General features: G+C 39.8%; 2 protein-coding genes across 3 annotated transcripts in view; both read left to right on the top strand.

Moving 5' to 3' along the window:
• Nucleotides 1-15,707, top strand: part of foxred1 (FAD-dependent oxidoreductase domain containing 1) — a 45,912-nt gene that overhangs the window by 6,084 nt on the left and 24,121 nt on the right. The window contains exons 9-11 of one of the 2 annotated variants that reach the window (XM_083767011.1): nucleotides 157-286; nucleotides 373-477; nucleotides 2,066-2,449. In XM_083767011.1, coding sequence (XP_083623137.1) covers nucleotides 157-286; nucleotides 373-477; nucleotides 2,066-2,320 — 490 coding nt within the window. In that variant the 3' untranslated portion in view covers nucleotides 2,321-2,449. Of the gene's footprint in view, nucleotides 1-156; nucleotides 287-372; nucleotides 478-2,065; nucleotides 2,450-15,707 lie in introns of those variants that run through there. The other variant, XM_083767012.1, reaches the window with a different exon arrangement.
• On the top strand, nucleotides 8,045-10,418 carry kcnj1b (potassium inwardly rectifying channel subfamily J member 1b). Its single transcript, XM_083773392.1, has 2 exons — nucleotides 8,045-8,133; nucleotides 9,230-10,418. The coding sequence occupies exons 1-2, from the start codon at nucleotides 8,117-8,119 to the stop codon at nucleotides 10,353-10,355; spliced, it is 1,143 nt and encodes a 380-aa protein (XP_083629518.1). The 5' UTR covers nucleotides 8,045-8,116; the 3' UTR covers nucleotides 10,356-10,418.

Below are 15,707 nucleotides of genomic sequence, written 5' to 3'. Positions count from 1 at the left end.
CTGGTATTCAGTAATGTATTATGACGCACTAACTAAGTGAAAGCAGCAAAAGCAAGATAGAGAGACATTTAAGACGATGTCCAAGAATGTCTTGGACAGTTATGCAACTTTGAGTTTTGTAACTGTAATATAACTGTCCCTTCCTCTTTTCCAAAGGTATATCTATGTACTACACTGTCCTGATGGACCCGGTCTGGACACTCCTTTCCTAATAGACTACTCTGGAGTGTACTGCAGGAGAGAGGGACTGGGGGGGAACTACATCGCTGGGGCATCACCAGAGGAGGTCTGTAGTACTACTTTGCGGTTTCCCTCCCTGGTTTTCTAAATGTGGAATCTATTACAATTACAGTATGTGTCTTTCTGTCCCAGGAGGACGAGCCTGATACCAGTAATCTGGAGGTCGACCACCAGTTCTTTGAGGAAAAGATTTGGCCTCACTTGGCCCACCGTGTTCCTGCATTTGAAAACCTCAAGGTAGGTGTAAGCCTATTTCATGCTGTCGCAGTGCGCCATGATATGTCCTGCTTTTTCAGCAACTTGTTTTCAAGGGGGTCCTCATGTATGTTCATCTTCCAAAACCAGAAATGGGCACTCTATTGTGCAACCATTGGAACTTTTACTTTGGACATATTGTGTTTTGTAGGTCGTAAAACGGACAATTTCACAATCTTGGATTGAATCATATATTTATTGGGCATAAATATTAAATATATTGAGCATACATATCTACAATTTACAATTTACAATTTAGGCATTTAGCAGACGCTCTTAATCCAGAGCGACTTACATTTAAGCAAGAACAAAAGCATGGGAATACATCACATAAAAGCATTTATCATGAAACATGCGTAAGCTAAGAAAGTAACAGTGGAATATCTATATAATGAAACTATACATATAAACTATACATATTTACTACTATGCTATACATATGTACTATGGCGTGCTATGACTATATACAATACAATTATAGTGCTGTCTACATAACATGCTATAAGTCTGTGTCAAATGCTATCTAAGCCAACAGAAATGCTATCTAAGGTAGTTATCTACAAGCATATTTGGCGTCAAGGCGTCATTTCATTAATTCCCCATAAACATGAAACTATTATAAGGAATAAATTATCTGCCAAATGGATATTACAGGGATTATTATTATTTTTTGGTACCACAGCGTTTTAATGACGTCATGTGCACGCACGCACATGCGCACGCCTACATGTGCGCATGCGCACAGAACAGCCGACGGCTCACAGCTGACAGTGAGTCAATTCATGACGAGACTTAAATGTATTAATATTATAGTTTACTGCTGAATAAATAGTAGTAGGATACTTTAGGAACTTTTATAAATCTTCTCAAGGAATGCCTTGAATTAAAAGGTGTAGGCCATAATACAAAGAAAAATGATGTCAACAAACTGTCAACAAAAAACGAAAATCTTCATATTTTTTTGCTTTGAAGGAATCTTTTCTTACTCTGTGGAGAACGCGTTCTAGCGTGTACACGCATGCACCGTTCCGTTCAAATTGTTTTGGTACCACGCCGTGGTATTGCGTTCTACGAGCATGACACCACTGGGTGGGGGTGAAGCTAAGCAGAAAGCGGCATTATAGAAACTATGTACGATAATTATCGTATCTGTACGATGTTTGCCCTCTGTACGATGCTCAAATGTACAATAATTTCGCCATATCACCAAAACGAATTGAATTTACAAAACTTCCTGATTCGGGATCCGTTTTGGACTAACTGACCCTGGATCTGTACTTGGAGGCATTAAAAACACAGGTGATTTCTCTTTTTTGACTGTGTACGATAGTTTTCTTTCAAACACGATCATTTTAAGCCTCCGGTACGATAATTCAACATTTCCCATCTGGCAACACTGAACAGAATGAGCACTTGGCAGGGAGGTTTAAAGGACCTGCTAGATGGAGTGAGCATGTGAACTGAACTGGCTCTGCAGGCTTCGCATCATAAAACAAACATCACAAGACACAATGACAGCATAAGAGCTTTGTGCAGGTACTTATCCTACTGGTTTTCCTCCTCATCTCAGGTTACCGGTGCATGGGCCGGCTTTTATGACTACAACAGCTTCGACCAGAATGCCATTGTGGGTATGCATCCATTGGTCAACAACATGTACTTTGCCACGGGGTTCAGTGGACATGGCCTCCAGCACTCCCCCGCAGTGGGGCGGGCTGTGGCAGAGCTCATTCTTGATGGAACCTTCAAGACCTTGGACCTGAGTGGCCTTGGCTTCAGAAGAATCCTGGAGCAGGAACCCATGTTGGAGAAAAACATTGTCTAGAGTCTAGACTCAGTTGTCGTGAACTGGTTTTAATACCAGGAAGTCAAATTTGGCATTGACAAATGGCCATAATTCCTCTGTTCAAGTTATCTCCGCAAGGTGGAGATAGTGTGGCTATTACTATGGGATTTACACTGCTATCCCTCTGACTCATGATATGTGCTGGTACTAGTCGGCCGACTCGGTCAGACGCATGCAATTCACTGGCATAAGCCAAGGCTACAGGCTGAAATGCCAACTCTCCAAAGTTGCATTATAGTTGATAATCTATAATTCTATATTATGTCTCCCCGGTCCGCTGTCATTTGCCTTTTCATAGTTAAGTCATGATATGGCTTACTGGTCTCAATCGGTTCTCAGTTGCTGTTTGTAAAAGCAATATTTATCAACAAATGCAGTGGATTCCTTCAAGACACTTATGTTTTCACATTTATCTTTTGGCTAATTCCAATCAGGGATCGCTGCAGCAGATAATTTGTTTCCATCCTCGGCATATCCTCTCATCGCATCGAGAGTATAAACTTCTTCGGCCTTCCTATTTTCCTCTTTGCTGGCAGCTCCATCTTCAGCAACCTTCTCACAATGTATCCCTCATCCCTGCTCTGCATGTCCAAACCATCTCAACCTGAATTTGTTCTCACATTGCATATCAATATTATATTGTGTGCTATTTTTGAAACATTTAAAATAGCTAGTAAAAAAATGCAAAATTACAAGTCTGAAAACAGTCCAACAGCTGAAACGGCTTTACACTGCTATAGTGTAAATTGATGTGAAATGGTTTCATGCTGAGCCACGCCGGTACGTGAATGTGGTCTTACAAAAATGTTGCTTCCCTCGGACATGCTCAGACAGATATGCTGATGTCTGCTGCTATTGTATTTTAGAATACTATGAATTGGCCTTTAGGCTTTAACATTGTAATATCATGTTACAAGTGATGACAACATGCAACACTAATACTACTATGTGTCCACTGTCCAAAGATTCCATACAGCCGGCCTACTCTAGTTGCCTCGTAATTATGTAATGACGAATGTGACACGTTGTGAACTGAAAGTTGTTAATCATTGGTTAATCATGGTTAAGTCTGTCTGTCTATTCCATTTCAGACAGAAAACTGAAGGCAACTCTATTGAGCACAACTTTCTAGTTCTTTCTTTTCAACCCTGTCAACATCTTAGGACCCTTAAGACTTTTTTGTAGAAGTAATAGTGGTTTATTTGATTTCACATTGACAAACTGATTGCACAATATTATCAGATGTGTTTAATATCAAAGTATTTGTACTGTAGATACGAATAATATATGAATCAAAACTATTCACAGTTCAATATTAAGATATGTTTTTGTAACCCAGCAGCAGAAAACATTGCCTGTTTGAAATCCTTTCTACAAATATTGAATATTTATTTTAAGATTACCGTGAAGGGACTTACTCTTTTACAGTATGCAATACGTTTGCAGCATTTGACCAGTTACATTGAATGCTAATGCATTTAATTCATTTTTGTTGTATTTGTATGTATACTATATGCATTTGTATACTTTTCCTGTTACTGTTGGGGAGAAACCCCACAGGTGACATTTCTTTTATACAATTTATTTGCAATACCTCACCAAGATGCTCCAGCAAGGCCATGCAAATGTTTCAGTTGGATCGACTGTTCTGCAGAAGCTGTTCTTAGAAGATAAATGGTTTTGAACATAACAGTTTGGGTGCCAGTTCAGTTAAGGTCTAATATCTGGCTCCCCCTAGCGTTCAGATAAGCTCAGTCTGTAGAAAGAAAATTCCACTATCTTCTATGAATCAATCATGAGACATTATTGGACTAAGTAATATTTAATTGCAGACAAACTTCTCGAATATTTTTGTAACACAGTATTTGTTTGGATGCAAGTTCTTCATCTATTGTGCACCCATTACAGTGGAATGTACCGGTATATTTTCCAGGAATGATCTTTGGGAGGAAACGGGTTGACAAGAGTAGTGCGATTTTATGAATGTTGAACTATAGTTATAATTTTAATAAACCTGAGTCACAAAGATGTCATTTTGTGCTTTGAGTTAATTGCCACCATTATGGTACGATATAGTTGTGGGTCAAAGTTCAGATAATCTGCCTGACCTCGTGTTTCATTGAATAAGCCCACAATGTTTCTTGGAGGCATGGCAGTAAAATCCCCTAATAATGGGTCATTGTGTTTTATCCACAATCATCATAATTCACTTTCTATTGACGGTACTATAGTAGCCTTAATAGTTGCACTAATCGGATGCCACGTAGATGATTGTTTAGTCAGGGACCAGGGCTTGACATTAATTTTTGAGGCACTTGTCCTTTGGACAAGTACATTTCCCATTCACTTGTCCAGGCACAAAAGTCACTTGTCCGGAGCAGAAGCACACAAAAATACATTTTAAATTAACTAAGTTGGTTTTGGTGAATACATGTTTGAATATTCTCAGTTTACAAGTTAATAGCCCTAGAATGTGATCTAATATTTCATGTATTCCAGATACATACACACAGCCATGAATCGTTTCTATCCACGCACGTTTAGCAGACTGACCTTGTCTGCATTTAAACTTGTATCACTGCATGTGCACTCACCCAATAATTAATTCCTAAGGCTTGGAGTCATTTTTGGGACTAGTTTCAAAATAATTTGAAAGTTCTGGCAGAAAACGTATATTTAGTAAAATACGGACAACATTCTCTCCGGCGAGGAGAGAATGTCGGGCTTGTCCAGCCAGTACTGTTGCCTCACAGCAAGAAGAACCTGCAATTGAACCTGACTTAACTGGGGCTGCTGACTGGCCTTGGAGACATTCTCCCCCTGTCCACATGGGTTTCCTCTGTGTGCTACTGTTTCTTCTTACACGAAAATGGATTCCTACACCTGCCAGTTTACTGGCAATTAGAGCTGGAGCTGGTCCCAGGAAATTGCAACAAGTTTCATTAATGGCTAGCCCATTGCTTCTAATAATTAGGATGGGTTAAATGCTGTTAATACAGAGGACAAAATTGGGATATGTGCAATATACGAGCAATTAATACAAAACAAAGTACAGTAGTGCATATAAATGTACTGACCTACCTAATCAGCAGCAGGCTGTTGAGCCAGTGCTTGCACAGCCTGGATGTGACCCAGTAACGGCTCTTGATAGAGTTTGTTATTGCCACTATAATACTGTTACTAGACACCTCCAGGCTTTGCATAAAATTGTACATCAGTTGTAAGTAAGTAAGTAAATTTGATTTGTAAAGCACCTTTCAAGACAAAGTCACAAGGTGCTGAACAGAACACAGAACAAGCAATCAAATCAAAGCAAAGTTAAAACCAAACAGGAAAACATAGCACAATAAAGTAAAAAGACAATAAATAATTTAACAAAACCAATAAACAAGGCAAAATCTCAAAACATAGGCATGTAAAATAGAGGCAGAATCACAAAAACATAGGTATGTAAAAAATAAGTCACGTAAGAACTACATGGAAAAATAGATACGGAATAAATGTGTCTTTAGCTTTCTCTTAAAAGAGTCTACTGACTTAACCTTTTTTAACATGAGGGGCAGGGCATTCCAAAGAGTAGGAGCAACCACTGCGAAAGCCCAGTCGCCCTTTGTTTTTAGTTTAGTCCCAGGTATCTTCAGTAGGTATTTGTCAGAGGACCTAAGGGGTCTTACATTAGACTTTGGGGGCAGTAGGTCACGAATATATGAAGGGGCCAGCCTGTGTAATGCTTTGTAGGTCGTTAAAATAAATTCTGGCCTTAATTGGAAGCCAGTGCAAAGAGGCTAATACAGGAGTTGAGTGGGCCATACGGTTGGTATTTGTGAGAATTCTAGCTGCTGTGTTTTGAACCAATTGAAGTCGGGATAAAGATGAATGGTTTAGCATGGTGTAGAGACCGTTAGAATAGTCCAAACGGGAGGATATGAATGCATGTATGATTTTTTCCAGGTCTTGAGGTGACAGAATTGACTTAATTTTTGCAATGTTGCACAGATGGTAGAAACAGGATTGAGTGATCTTTGTAATGTGACAGAGTTGTCTTAACAAAGCATCACGTGGGCAAACCAGCAGAGGTAAACAACTGACTGGCACTGTGCCACCTAGACGACTGTCTCATTAAATCTTAATATTAAGAAGATATGGCAATAGACATGAGCTATGTTTGATAACAACTTAAGCCATACTCTATACTTTCAACAATTTTCTAAAATAGCCGATCTACAACAAATTGCAAGCCTAAAATAGGAGAGAACATCCAAACGGGAAGCACGCACATCTCAAAAATGTCGACGGGTGCAGGACAAAAATATACATACAGGAAGAAGGTAGGAAGTCCCCACACCGTTCTTTAAGCTCCCATCAATTTTATTTAACGATCAGGATTAAAATAGGGACACCAGGTTGAAAGTAGTTACGTTATAACTTTCCTCATAGTCATAGAATTACTTCCATTCCTGTTTACGTCTGTATGTTGTGTTATGCAGAACAGGGCTTTGGACAAAGTGCTCTATTCTACCAGAGTGAAAATGATTGCAAACAAAGTGCATGCAAAGTGCATGTTGCTCTTCAAGGGGCCTGCATGGCATGCTGAGCCCCAGCGCAACACATCATACCATGTTGGCATCTTTGAGGGCTCCAACAGAGAGAACTAGGAGGAACCTCGCCACCATTTCAGCCTGATTCATGCCAAATGCATTTCTTTCAGACAAAATTACTGGTGGGGTCTGCTGTACCCTGTCACAGTTGCACACTCTTATTTTACACCATAATATTTGTTGCTATCTATCAGATTTACAGTGAGTGGTGATCACATAAACTAAGAAAGCACAGTTTGTGTCATGCATTTCTTAAAATTCTCATATATAATTTATTGATGGGAGGTTGTTAATAATATTTTAAGTCAACCTTTTGTTGCCTTTGTAATATTCCTATGATACATTCAGGAGATAACTGTATAGCACCACTACAGCTGAATATATAATAGGAAATACTGGCAGTCACTTCAAACTTTCTTTGTCCTCAGGATTTGCATCTACTTAATGGAGTACCAGCCTTTCAGGTCCTGTTGAGTGCCGTAGTCCTTCCCTAAATGAGAGATATAAAGCTATCTTCCATACATATCATCTGTGAAAGTGTCCTTTTTATAATTAGTTTTGCCACTGGAATATGGCACAGATGCAGTACCCCCTCCAGCTCTTCATTTTGATGCAAATGTTACGCAGACTTGCAGGTTTTCGAGGGGGAGGGGTGCCAATGGAAATGCAATTGAAGGATTTCTTTGTGGGGCCCGGCACAAATCCCAAATGCTCTCGGAGTTGAAAACAAAAACAGCATGGGTGCTGAACTGGTCACACTGGAGCCTGTGAATAGATGCACCTTGTGTGAGCTGTATAGATTTACGTGCTTCCGGGAAATGTGTGCAGCCACTGAATATAGAATATTCTAGATGCCCAATGGCATCCTATTATTGTTTACACTGTTATGGGACCATGTTATGCTGTGGTTTGTAATGGAGAGATTCGCAGCCAACCACATTTAGCAGGAACCACTGCTCATTTTAAAAGCAGCAGAATTTAGTGACAACATCAGACATAGACTGGATGCATTCTGACTGGCTCGTGCGACTGTTTGAGGCCAGTGTACATGGTGGCATGTGGCTGGGATTAGGAAATTTCACTGTGGATTAAAATATTTTCCAACGCCTTCATGGCCACTTGTGAGACGAAAGGAGTCTAAAGTTCCAAAAGAAATCCAGTGTGAATTCTCGTGCCCATGGCCTCACTTTGCAGGTACGTTAAAGTATAAGATGATTACTGCTTTTATTTAGAACTTGTGACAATCTAACTTTAATGTTTTTATTTTAACATTGATTTAGTCTAAAAATGTCTCATTCATTCTCTTTCAAATCTGATTAAAATGTTATTGATATTTACCCCAATTATAGTTATATGTTTGCTTTTGTTTACTGAAAGGCTTGACATGCTGATGCTGAAGTTGCAAAGAGTTTGCAAATAGCACAGACCATTATTTGTGTCTAGTTTTCCCTTTGTGGTATGGCAGCTTTGTCAGTTACATAACAGAGAAACACAAAGGACCACAATACCATGGCTAAACTTGTAGTCCACTGCAAAACTAACTCAAACTACTGTCCTGTAGTGTTCCTGTTCGAATGTATTACTATTACAAATCATTAATAAAGTCATTAGATTTTGTTGTTAGATCCTCTGTCACTAGTAAAATAACTAAAATATCTAAAATAATCAGATTGGAAATAAGTCATAGATCTCCCATATTACAGCATTTGGTCCTAATATCTCTTATGCCCATCTCTAATGTGCTGTTCACATTCAGCACAGCAAAACCTTTCACAAACCTCCAAAAGCATTCTCTTTAATTCAGTGTTTGTTCTCATGTTTTATATTGTACAATGCATTGCAATTGCATTTCACACATTGGCCTACACTGTTGTCATTAGAGAAATGTAGAATGTGTAAGCAGACAAGGAGTTCACATCCACCTATGGACACATGAACGCAGGGAATTCAACCTGAGTATCTTTGTTTGTGTGTGTGTGTGTGTGTGTGTGTGTGTGGGGGGGGGGGGGTACATACAGTTGAATTCTCCCCAGGACAACACTCCAAAAATGTTCCTTTGGTTCCCTCCCACATTACCATTTATCTTCTCCTAGGATGTAAAGAAACAAAAGGGAGAAGATTGGAGAGCAAACAGAGGAGGATGGTAGGAACTAGGATGTGGTGGCCTAGTGGGACAGCAACTGTGCTTCAGTGTCAAGCTGGTGATCCCCTCAGCACCACATAGATGCCTATTATGTGTATACATTACATACATTTATCTAAGATATTGTACTTTTTCTTACAACTCCAGGATGTTCCAGGCTAGGAGTAGGAAGCGAAGCCACAGAACACGGTTGGTCAGCAAAGATGGCCGCTGCAACATTGAGTTTGGAAACATTGAGTATAGCAACCACTTTGCTTTCCTGGTGGACTTCTGGACCACCTTCGTGGAGATCCGCTGGCGCTTTGTCTTTCTGCTCTTTGTGGCCTCCTTCACTGGGAGCTGGTTCGTTTTCAGCCTGCTGTGGTACTGGATCGCAAAGTCCAACGGGGACCTGAGTGGACAGAACCGTACAGATGGACACGTCCGGTGCATAGACAATGTTAATGGCCTCACCACAGCTTTCCTCTACTCTTTGGAGACCCAGACCACCATTGGGTACGGTGGCAGGGCGCTGACAGGTCACTGTGCTGGCACAGTGGCTCTCATCATCGTTCAATCTCTCATTGGTGTCTTCATCAATTGTTTCATGTGCGGGGTAATCTTAGCCAAAATCTCCTCACCCAAGAAAAGGGCAAAGACGGTCACTTTCAGTGACACAGCTGTCATCTGCTTAAAGAAAGGCAGCCTTTGTCTCCTCATGAGAGTGGCCAACCTACGAAAGACCTTGTTAATAGGGAGTCAGATCTATGGCAAGCTGCTAAGGACCACAGTAACATCAGAGGGCGAGACCATCATTCTGGACCAGCTGGACATTGACTTTACGGTGGATGCTGGGAAAGACAACTTGTTCTTTGTATGCCCACTGACCCTCTACCACATCATAAACACGTCAAGCCCCTTCTATGAGCTGTCGGTAGACACTCTTCCACAGCAGGACTTTGAGTTGGTCGTCTTCCTGGATGGGATGGCTGAGTCCACCAGCTCCTCCTGTCAGGTCAGAACCTCCTACACTCCGCAGGAGATCCAGTGGGGATACAGCTTCTTGCCCATCATCTCTCGCACAAAAACGGGCAAATACAGAGTCGACTTCTCTAACTTCTCCAGAACGGTACGCGTCACCACGCCCCACTGTGCCCACTGCTTCAGAACCGACGTGGACCAGCGCAACCACAACAACCAAAATCAATTAAATCACATGGGGAAGGTGGGAATTGATAACCCCGGGTTTGAAGTGATTGAGATTCAGGACTCGGTGGACATCACCAAAATGTGAGAAGGCAGACGAAAACTGAATGTGACCTCAGTTAGAGAGCAATACACAGAAAGACAGGATGTGGGAGATGGCAAAGAGAGATCTGGGTTTATCACTTACTTTGTGCAGACTGATGTAAATGGTTTGACATTTACATCTATGAAAGCCATCTCTTTCAAATGTTGAAAAAAAAGTTTGGAGCCTCCAGGGCAAGATGAATATGATTGTATCAATACTGTATCCATGCCCAGTGTTTCAAAACGTAATTACGGCACAGAATTTAACTTCAAAGTTGTTAATCTTGTTGGACAGAACAATATGTTTTTACTTAAACCAGTGGCAGCTAAGCTGTTGCTGGTGACGGCTCGTTACAATCAAAGCACCTTTCTGACATGGGACTGAAGCTACTGTACTGTAGTTGGCTCAACAAAGAAAGTGATGGAGGGTTGACAGTTAAGGGGGAAGGGAAAGAAAGTACAGCACAGTGGGTACTCTTTGTGAGAAGATTATGAACTGAGTCCTTTATAATGAAAAATTGTTGGCGGGAGAATAGTAGGACAGACATTTTGAGACATTATTCCTACTAAAATTACTAAATGTGTCTTTTTTGTCATGTTGACATGTTTTTAATGCCTTGATTACTAATTATCAATTATTAATTAGGAAACTGTGAACATAGCTGCTAGCTCCATGTCCTTTAATGTGACCATTCTATGTTTTGTAGATTATATTGTGTATGGTATGATGTGTTCTCAGGGAAAACTGCATCCTAATTTAGCATACTAAAATAAACCTATGATTTCTTTTTTCACATTACCCTGACTTGTCCTCAATTCTTTGTGGGGTCTTGATGTCTTAGTTTGTTTCTCTGTAGGCCTACTGTATGTGTATGCTGCTGGTATGCACTCAGTTCTTCTTGGGAGCCATGAGAGGGTGCTGTTTGGCAGCAAGACTTATCAACAGGAAGAGTTGGCAACTGCGAACTCTGGGCACCATTATTTTTACATTTTACATATTTTCTAAAATACATTTGTATTTTAGAAAATGGGGGAGGGTAAAACATGATAAATGCAAATCATTTTTACATAATTTAGGGAATAAATGCAACATTGTACAATGTTTAGGTGCCCTCTTGATCTGTATCCAATGTACAGTACAGAGTAAAACTGAGTTTGGAAAGGGTATATTTCTCTAATGCTTAGATTATACATAACTCAATGCCAAGTAATTAATATTATAAAATGTTAACTCTATGGCGATTAAATTATATTTCACTGCACATTACAATATTAACATGAACTAATGGTTAAAGAATTAACAGGTTAAGTTTCACACAAACAATCAACTGTTTTATTGCAAGATATTATGGTCACCATGACCACTGATTTGTGGCATGCTTTGTTTGACAATTAGCGGAAACAAAGTGACAAAGTAACAAAGATAACATTCACCACATGTTTCTGAAATAGTTACTCATAAAGCTTGAAACAAATAGACCTGCGCAGTGCGCACAGTGGTGTGAAAATAAGTAGGCTACCAGCCTGCCATTTTGTGGGACTTTACTATTTACATGTTTTGATACTTTATACTACACTCCACTACTCGGAGCCAAATATTAGGCCTCTATTCTATTAACTTTATTGTTGAATAGCAGTTACTATTTACTTTGCCATTCTAGACTACAAATTACAGTACAGTATCTGATCAATTATGTTAAGTTACCCAGGAGCATATAAAGCAAATAACATCAGCTTATCTTTACCAACATTAAAGTGATGCACATATTAACACGTCAATTTCAATCCAATAATGTGAAATGGGCCATTCATTATGTGTCTGGTGCTTTGAGAATATTTCTAATACCTTTGTACTATTTATATTGTGGAATTTCTACTTTTTTCTTTCTCCACCACTGCATAATATTCCTACGTTCCTAGTTAAGTGTTGCTGATGTGAAAAGGAGCACTGAATGATACTTGAGAATGCTTACCATGTCTGCTTATTATAGCAACTCTATGGGCTTCTTTTGCTGTAAAGTCGCTTTTATTGGTAGTTGCGGGTTGTTTCTAAAGTGTAGTTGCTTATTTAATTGCTTTAAACATATTTTATTACTATAGGCCTATTTAAACCAGTGGTTCTCAAATATTTATGTATTTAAGTATTTATGTATAACCGATCTACAAGCTCACAACGTGTTGTGAATAGCTGCAAATAGCTGATGTATACAGTATATAGGTTTAAAGTGTTCATGTGATGTGGACTAATCTTTTTACCTTGTTTTCGTGGACCTGGTTGCTTATTTCTCTCACAAAATCTGCCAACACTGATGCTTACCTCCACATCTTAGCTCATGGCATGCACCTATACTGCTGAGAACCTGCTTCTACCGGATGCCAAGCAACGATAACGTTTATATATATATATATATATATATTTATTTTATATTTATATTTTATATGGGTAGTTTAACAGGACCACATTAATAATGTAGAAGTGGAACTCTATTAGATGTTGTCTTCTTACCATTCATACAATTATTTTATTTTTATTATAATTTGCAGTAGTCTTTTAAACTCTTTAATCCCTTAGTATATTTAGAGAAACTTAAGCCTTTGCCGAGCCATGATGAGGCCCATAGGGCAGGAGCCTATCTCCAGTTTCTGTAGCATGAGGCGACGTGATGAACAAAGTCACTGAGCACCATGCCCAATAGGCTACAGTAAAAAGGTCACATCCATATATTCATTCGAGAATCGAGATCATTACTTACTTTCTGCCCATGAACAATACTTGCTTTGATTTGATCATTTTTCTATGGTCAGTTACCCTCACGAGTTACCACACGTAGGCTATGTGTACTGCTACAAGTAAAATAGCTATTCATTCATCCTGCCACCAATGCGGCCAATGGAATAGCATTGCTAGGGTATAACTTGGGTACAACTACTGATATTCCCAAGAATTGACTCACAAAAAAGGATGTTTAAATAACAAATTATGGCTTATTGTAGTCAGTGACTGACAGGCACAATGTGATCTTTACTTACATCATTTTGCCTTTGTAAAATAAGAAAAGCAAGTCATATCTGTTTATATGTCCCCTTCCTTGCCCATGCAGATTTGTTTGTAAATCCAAACGTATTTCTGTAGCCCCTGCAGTTTTGATGACCACCATTTTAATATTTATTCGGTATTCTGAAGCTATGCCAGGGGCATGAATGTAGAACATATCAGTCACTTGTTATATAAACCCACAGATGGAAAAACTGACTGAATCAGCCACAATGTCTCCCCCAATGACCATGCCTCTACATGCCAAGGCATTCAATATATCAAACTTTTAACATGTTGTTGTTTAGTGGTCTACAGTGTAGAGGCTGTTCATTTTTTCCCTCCCCATCAACCCAATGCCCAGACATTCACAGAAGTTGACATTTCTTTACTGAGAATCACATGATTTTATTCTGAAGGTCTTGCCAGGGGTATATTCCAGTTACCACTTACAGTTCAGCTGCGACATACATGCACACTGCAACGATGCAGTGAGGTATGGCTTGAGCAGAGATGACAGGAGCAAACTGACTTGACAAGGATATTATTAGCTCATCTTCATTTGCAGACTCGCTGATCTGACGTACCTCGTAATAACCATCTCAGACTCATACGAGTGCCCCCAGCCATAGTTCCATGTGAAATGTTGGGTTCTGGTCAAGTCAGAAGGATTGTGTCCGGCTGAGTAGCCACATTGTATGTAAAAAATCACACAGCAGTATTGTTTTGATTCCTTCTTTCTCTTCAAGTACTTGATAGCGAAAGAGATAAAATCCCACTCAATTTGTCAGCGGTTGATACTGATATTAGTGACATGGCACTGTCAAAAAATGTGTTAAGACCTTTTCTTCTCCATATATCTCAAAAATGAACTGACAATAAACATAGGCTTGCATGGTGATTCAAACTGTCTAGAAAGACCACAGTGTAACAACAACAACATTGAGGCAATGGGGAAGAGACAATGTTTGAGTATGCGACTTCAGCAAAACTCATTATTTATGGTCTCTCTGGCATGCACTAGCAGAGTCCTCTGGGACAGATCCATGAGCTCAGGTTCACCTTTACCTCTGAGCAAAGTGTGCAGCCTAGTAAAGTCGCACAGTATTATATTTTTTCAAATAAACCTGAGTGGAAACAAAGTGGCATGTTTGGTTAAAGCCCTGGCATGCAGAAGGCATCTTGTTATGGTTTTCCCTCCTTTACCCTACTGTACATGCACTTACATGACATATTTATGAACAAAATGTATGTCATGGGAGAAAAAGTCAAGCGGAAAACTGAAATCCAAGGCTTTCCCCTAAAGGAAGGGGTAGATAATGACTAAAATAAATTGGAAAGGGGGCCTCCTTACAATATGAAATCACAACACTGGGCTTGCAAAATTCTGGTGTTCTCACAGAGATTAAAATTCACTCTCTCTCCTCTCCCGGTTTGGGGGAGAAATAAAAACACAAGCCGCCTTGGAAAAGCAGCTGCTCATTTATCAGAATAAACAAGACTTTGAAGCCAGGCATTTCAAATAGGATTTAAATGAATAAATATACCACTCAATGATAGTAGCTCCAACATAATTTATGAAAAAACTAATGGCAGAATGTTTATGGTGCTCTTCTGTGTTCATAAGTGAAGGCAATCTAATTTTGACAAATATCCTGACAAGGAAAAACATCTCTCTGGAAGGCATTTCAAGCAAATAGTGGTGTTTCATAAACCTACTCGTATCAGAATATAAAGATTCATTCAAGGTGGCACGGGGGAAAGTTCCTTCCCAATACCGTCGAGACTGTTGTTAGATTCCTCAATGATGCCTCTGGCTTGGCCGGGCTCTCCAAAGAACACAATGGGCTCTATGCACACATGCCATTTTGGAAAGAACTTGGGCCCCTTCCCTACTTCCTTCACAGGTGTTACCGCTGATACTAATTGAAGGCTCTGTTCCATTCTGGTCAAACAGAGTCAGGGTGATGTTATTGTGCATATTGGCTCACTGGGTTCCAAATGGCCCCATACGGGTGTGTAACTCTGAGAGTGTACAAATGGAACCAAATGGACCCATGTCCTTGAAATTAAAACGTTTGAGAACCACTGCACACTAAATGGAACAGAGCCTTAATTAGTATCATCGGTAACACCTGTGAAGAAAGTAGGTAAGCGGTCCGGAACCAAGGTTAATTAAATAAGGTTAGGAAGCGTAGACTGTATGGTGGACTCCATGTTGCTCCCTGGAAGGAAAGAAACATGCGCAATGGACTATATGCAGCCAACACTTCCGCGTTCAGCTTCCTTGGTCTCAATTGCGCATGTTCCTTTCCTTCCAGG

The sequence above is a fragment of the Protomyctophum parallelum genome, assembly GCF_964188405.1.
Source record: "Protomyctophum parallelum genome assembly, chromosome: 1".
Lineage (NCBI taxonomy): Eukaryota > Metazoa > Chordata > Actinopteri > Myctophiformes > Myctophidae > Protomyctophum > Protomyctophum parallelum.
Note: the sequence above shows the minus strand (reverse complement) of the source record. Positions and strands in the feature narration are given on the sequence as shown.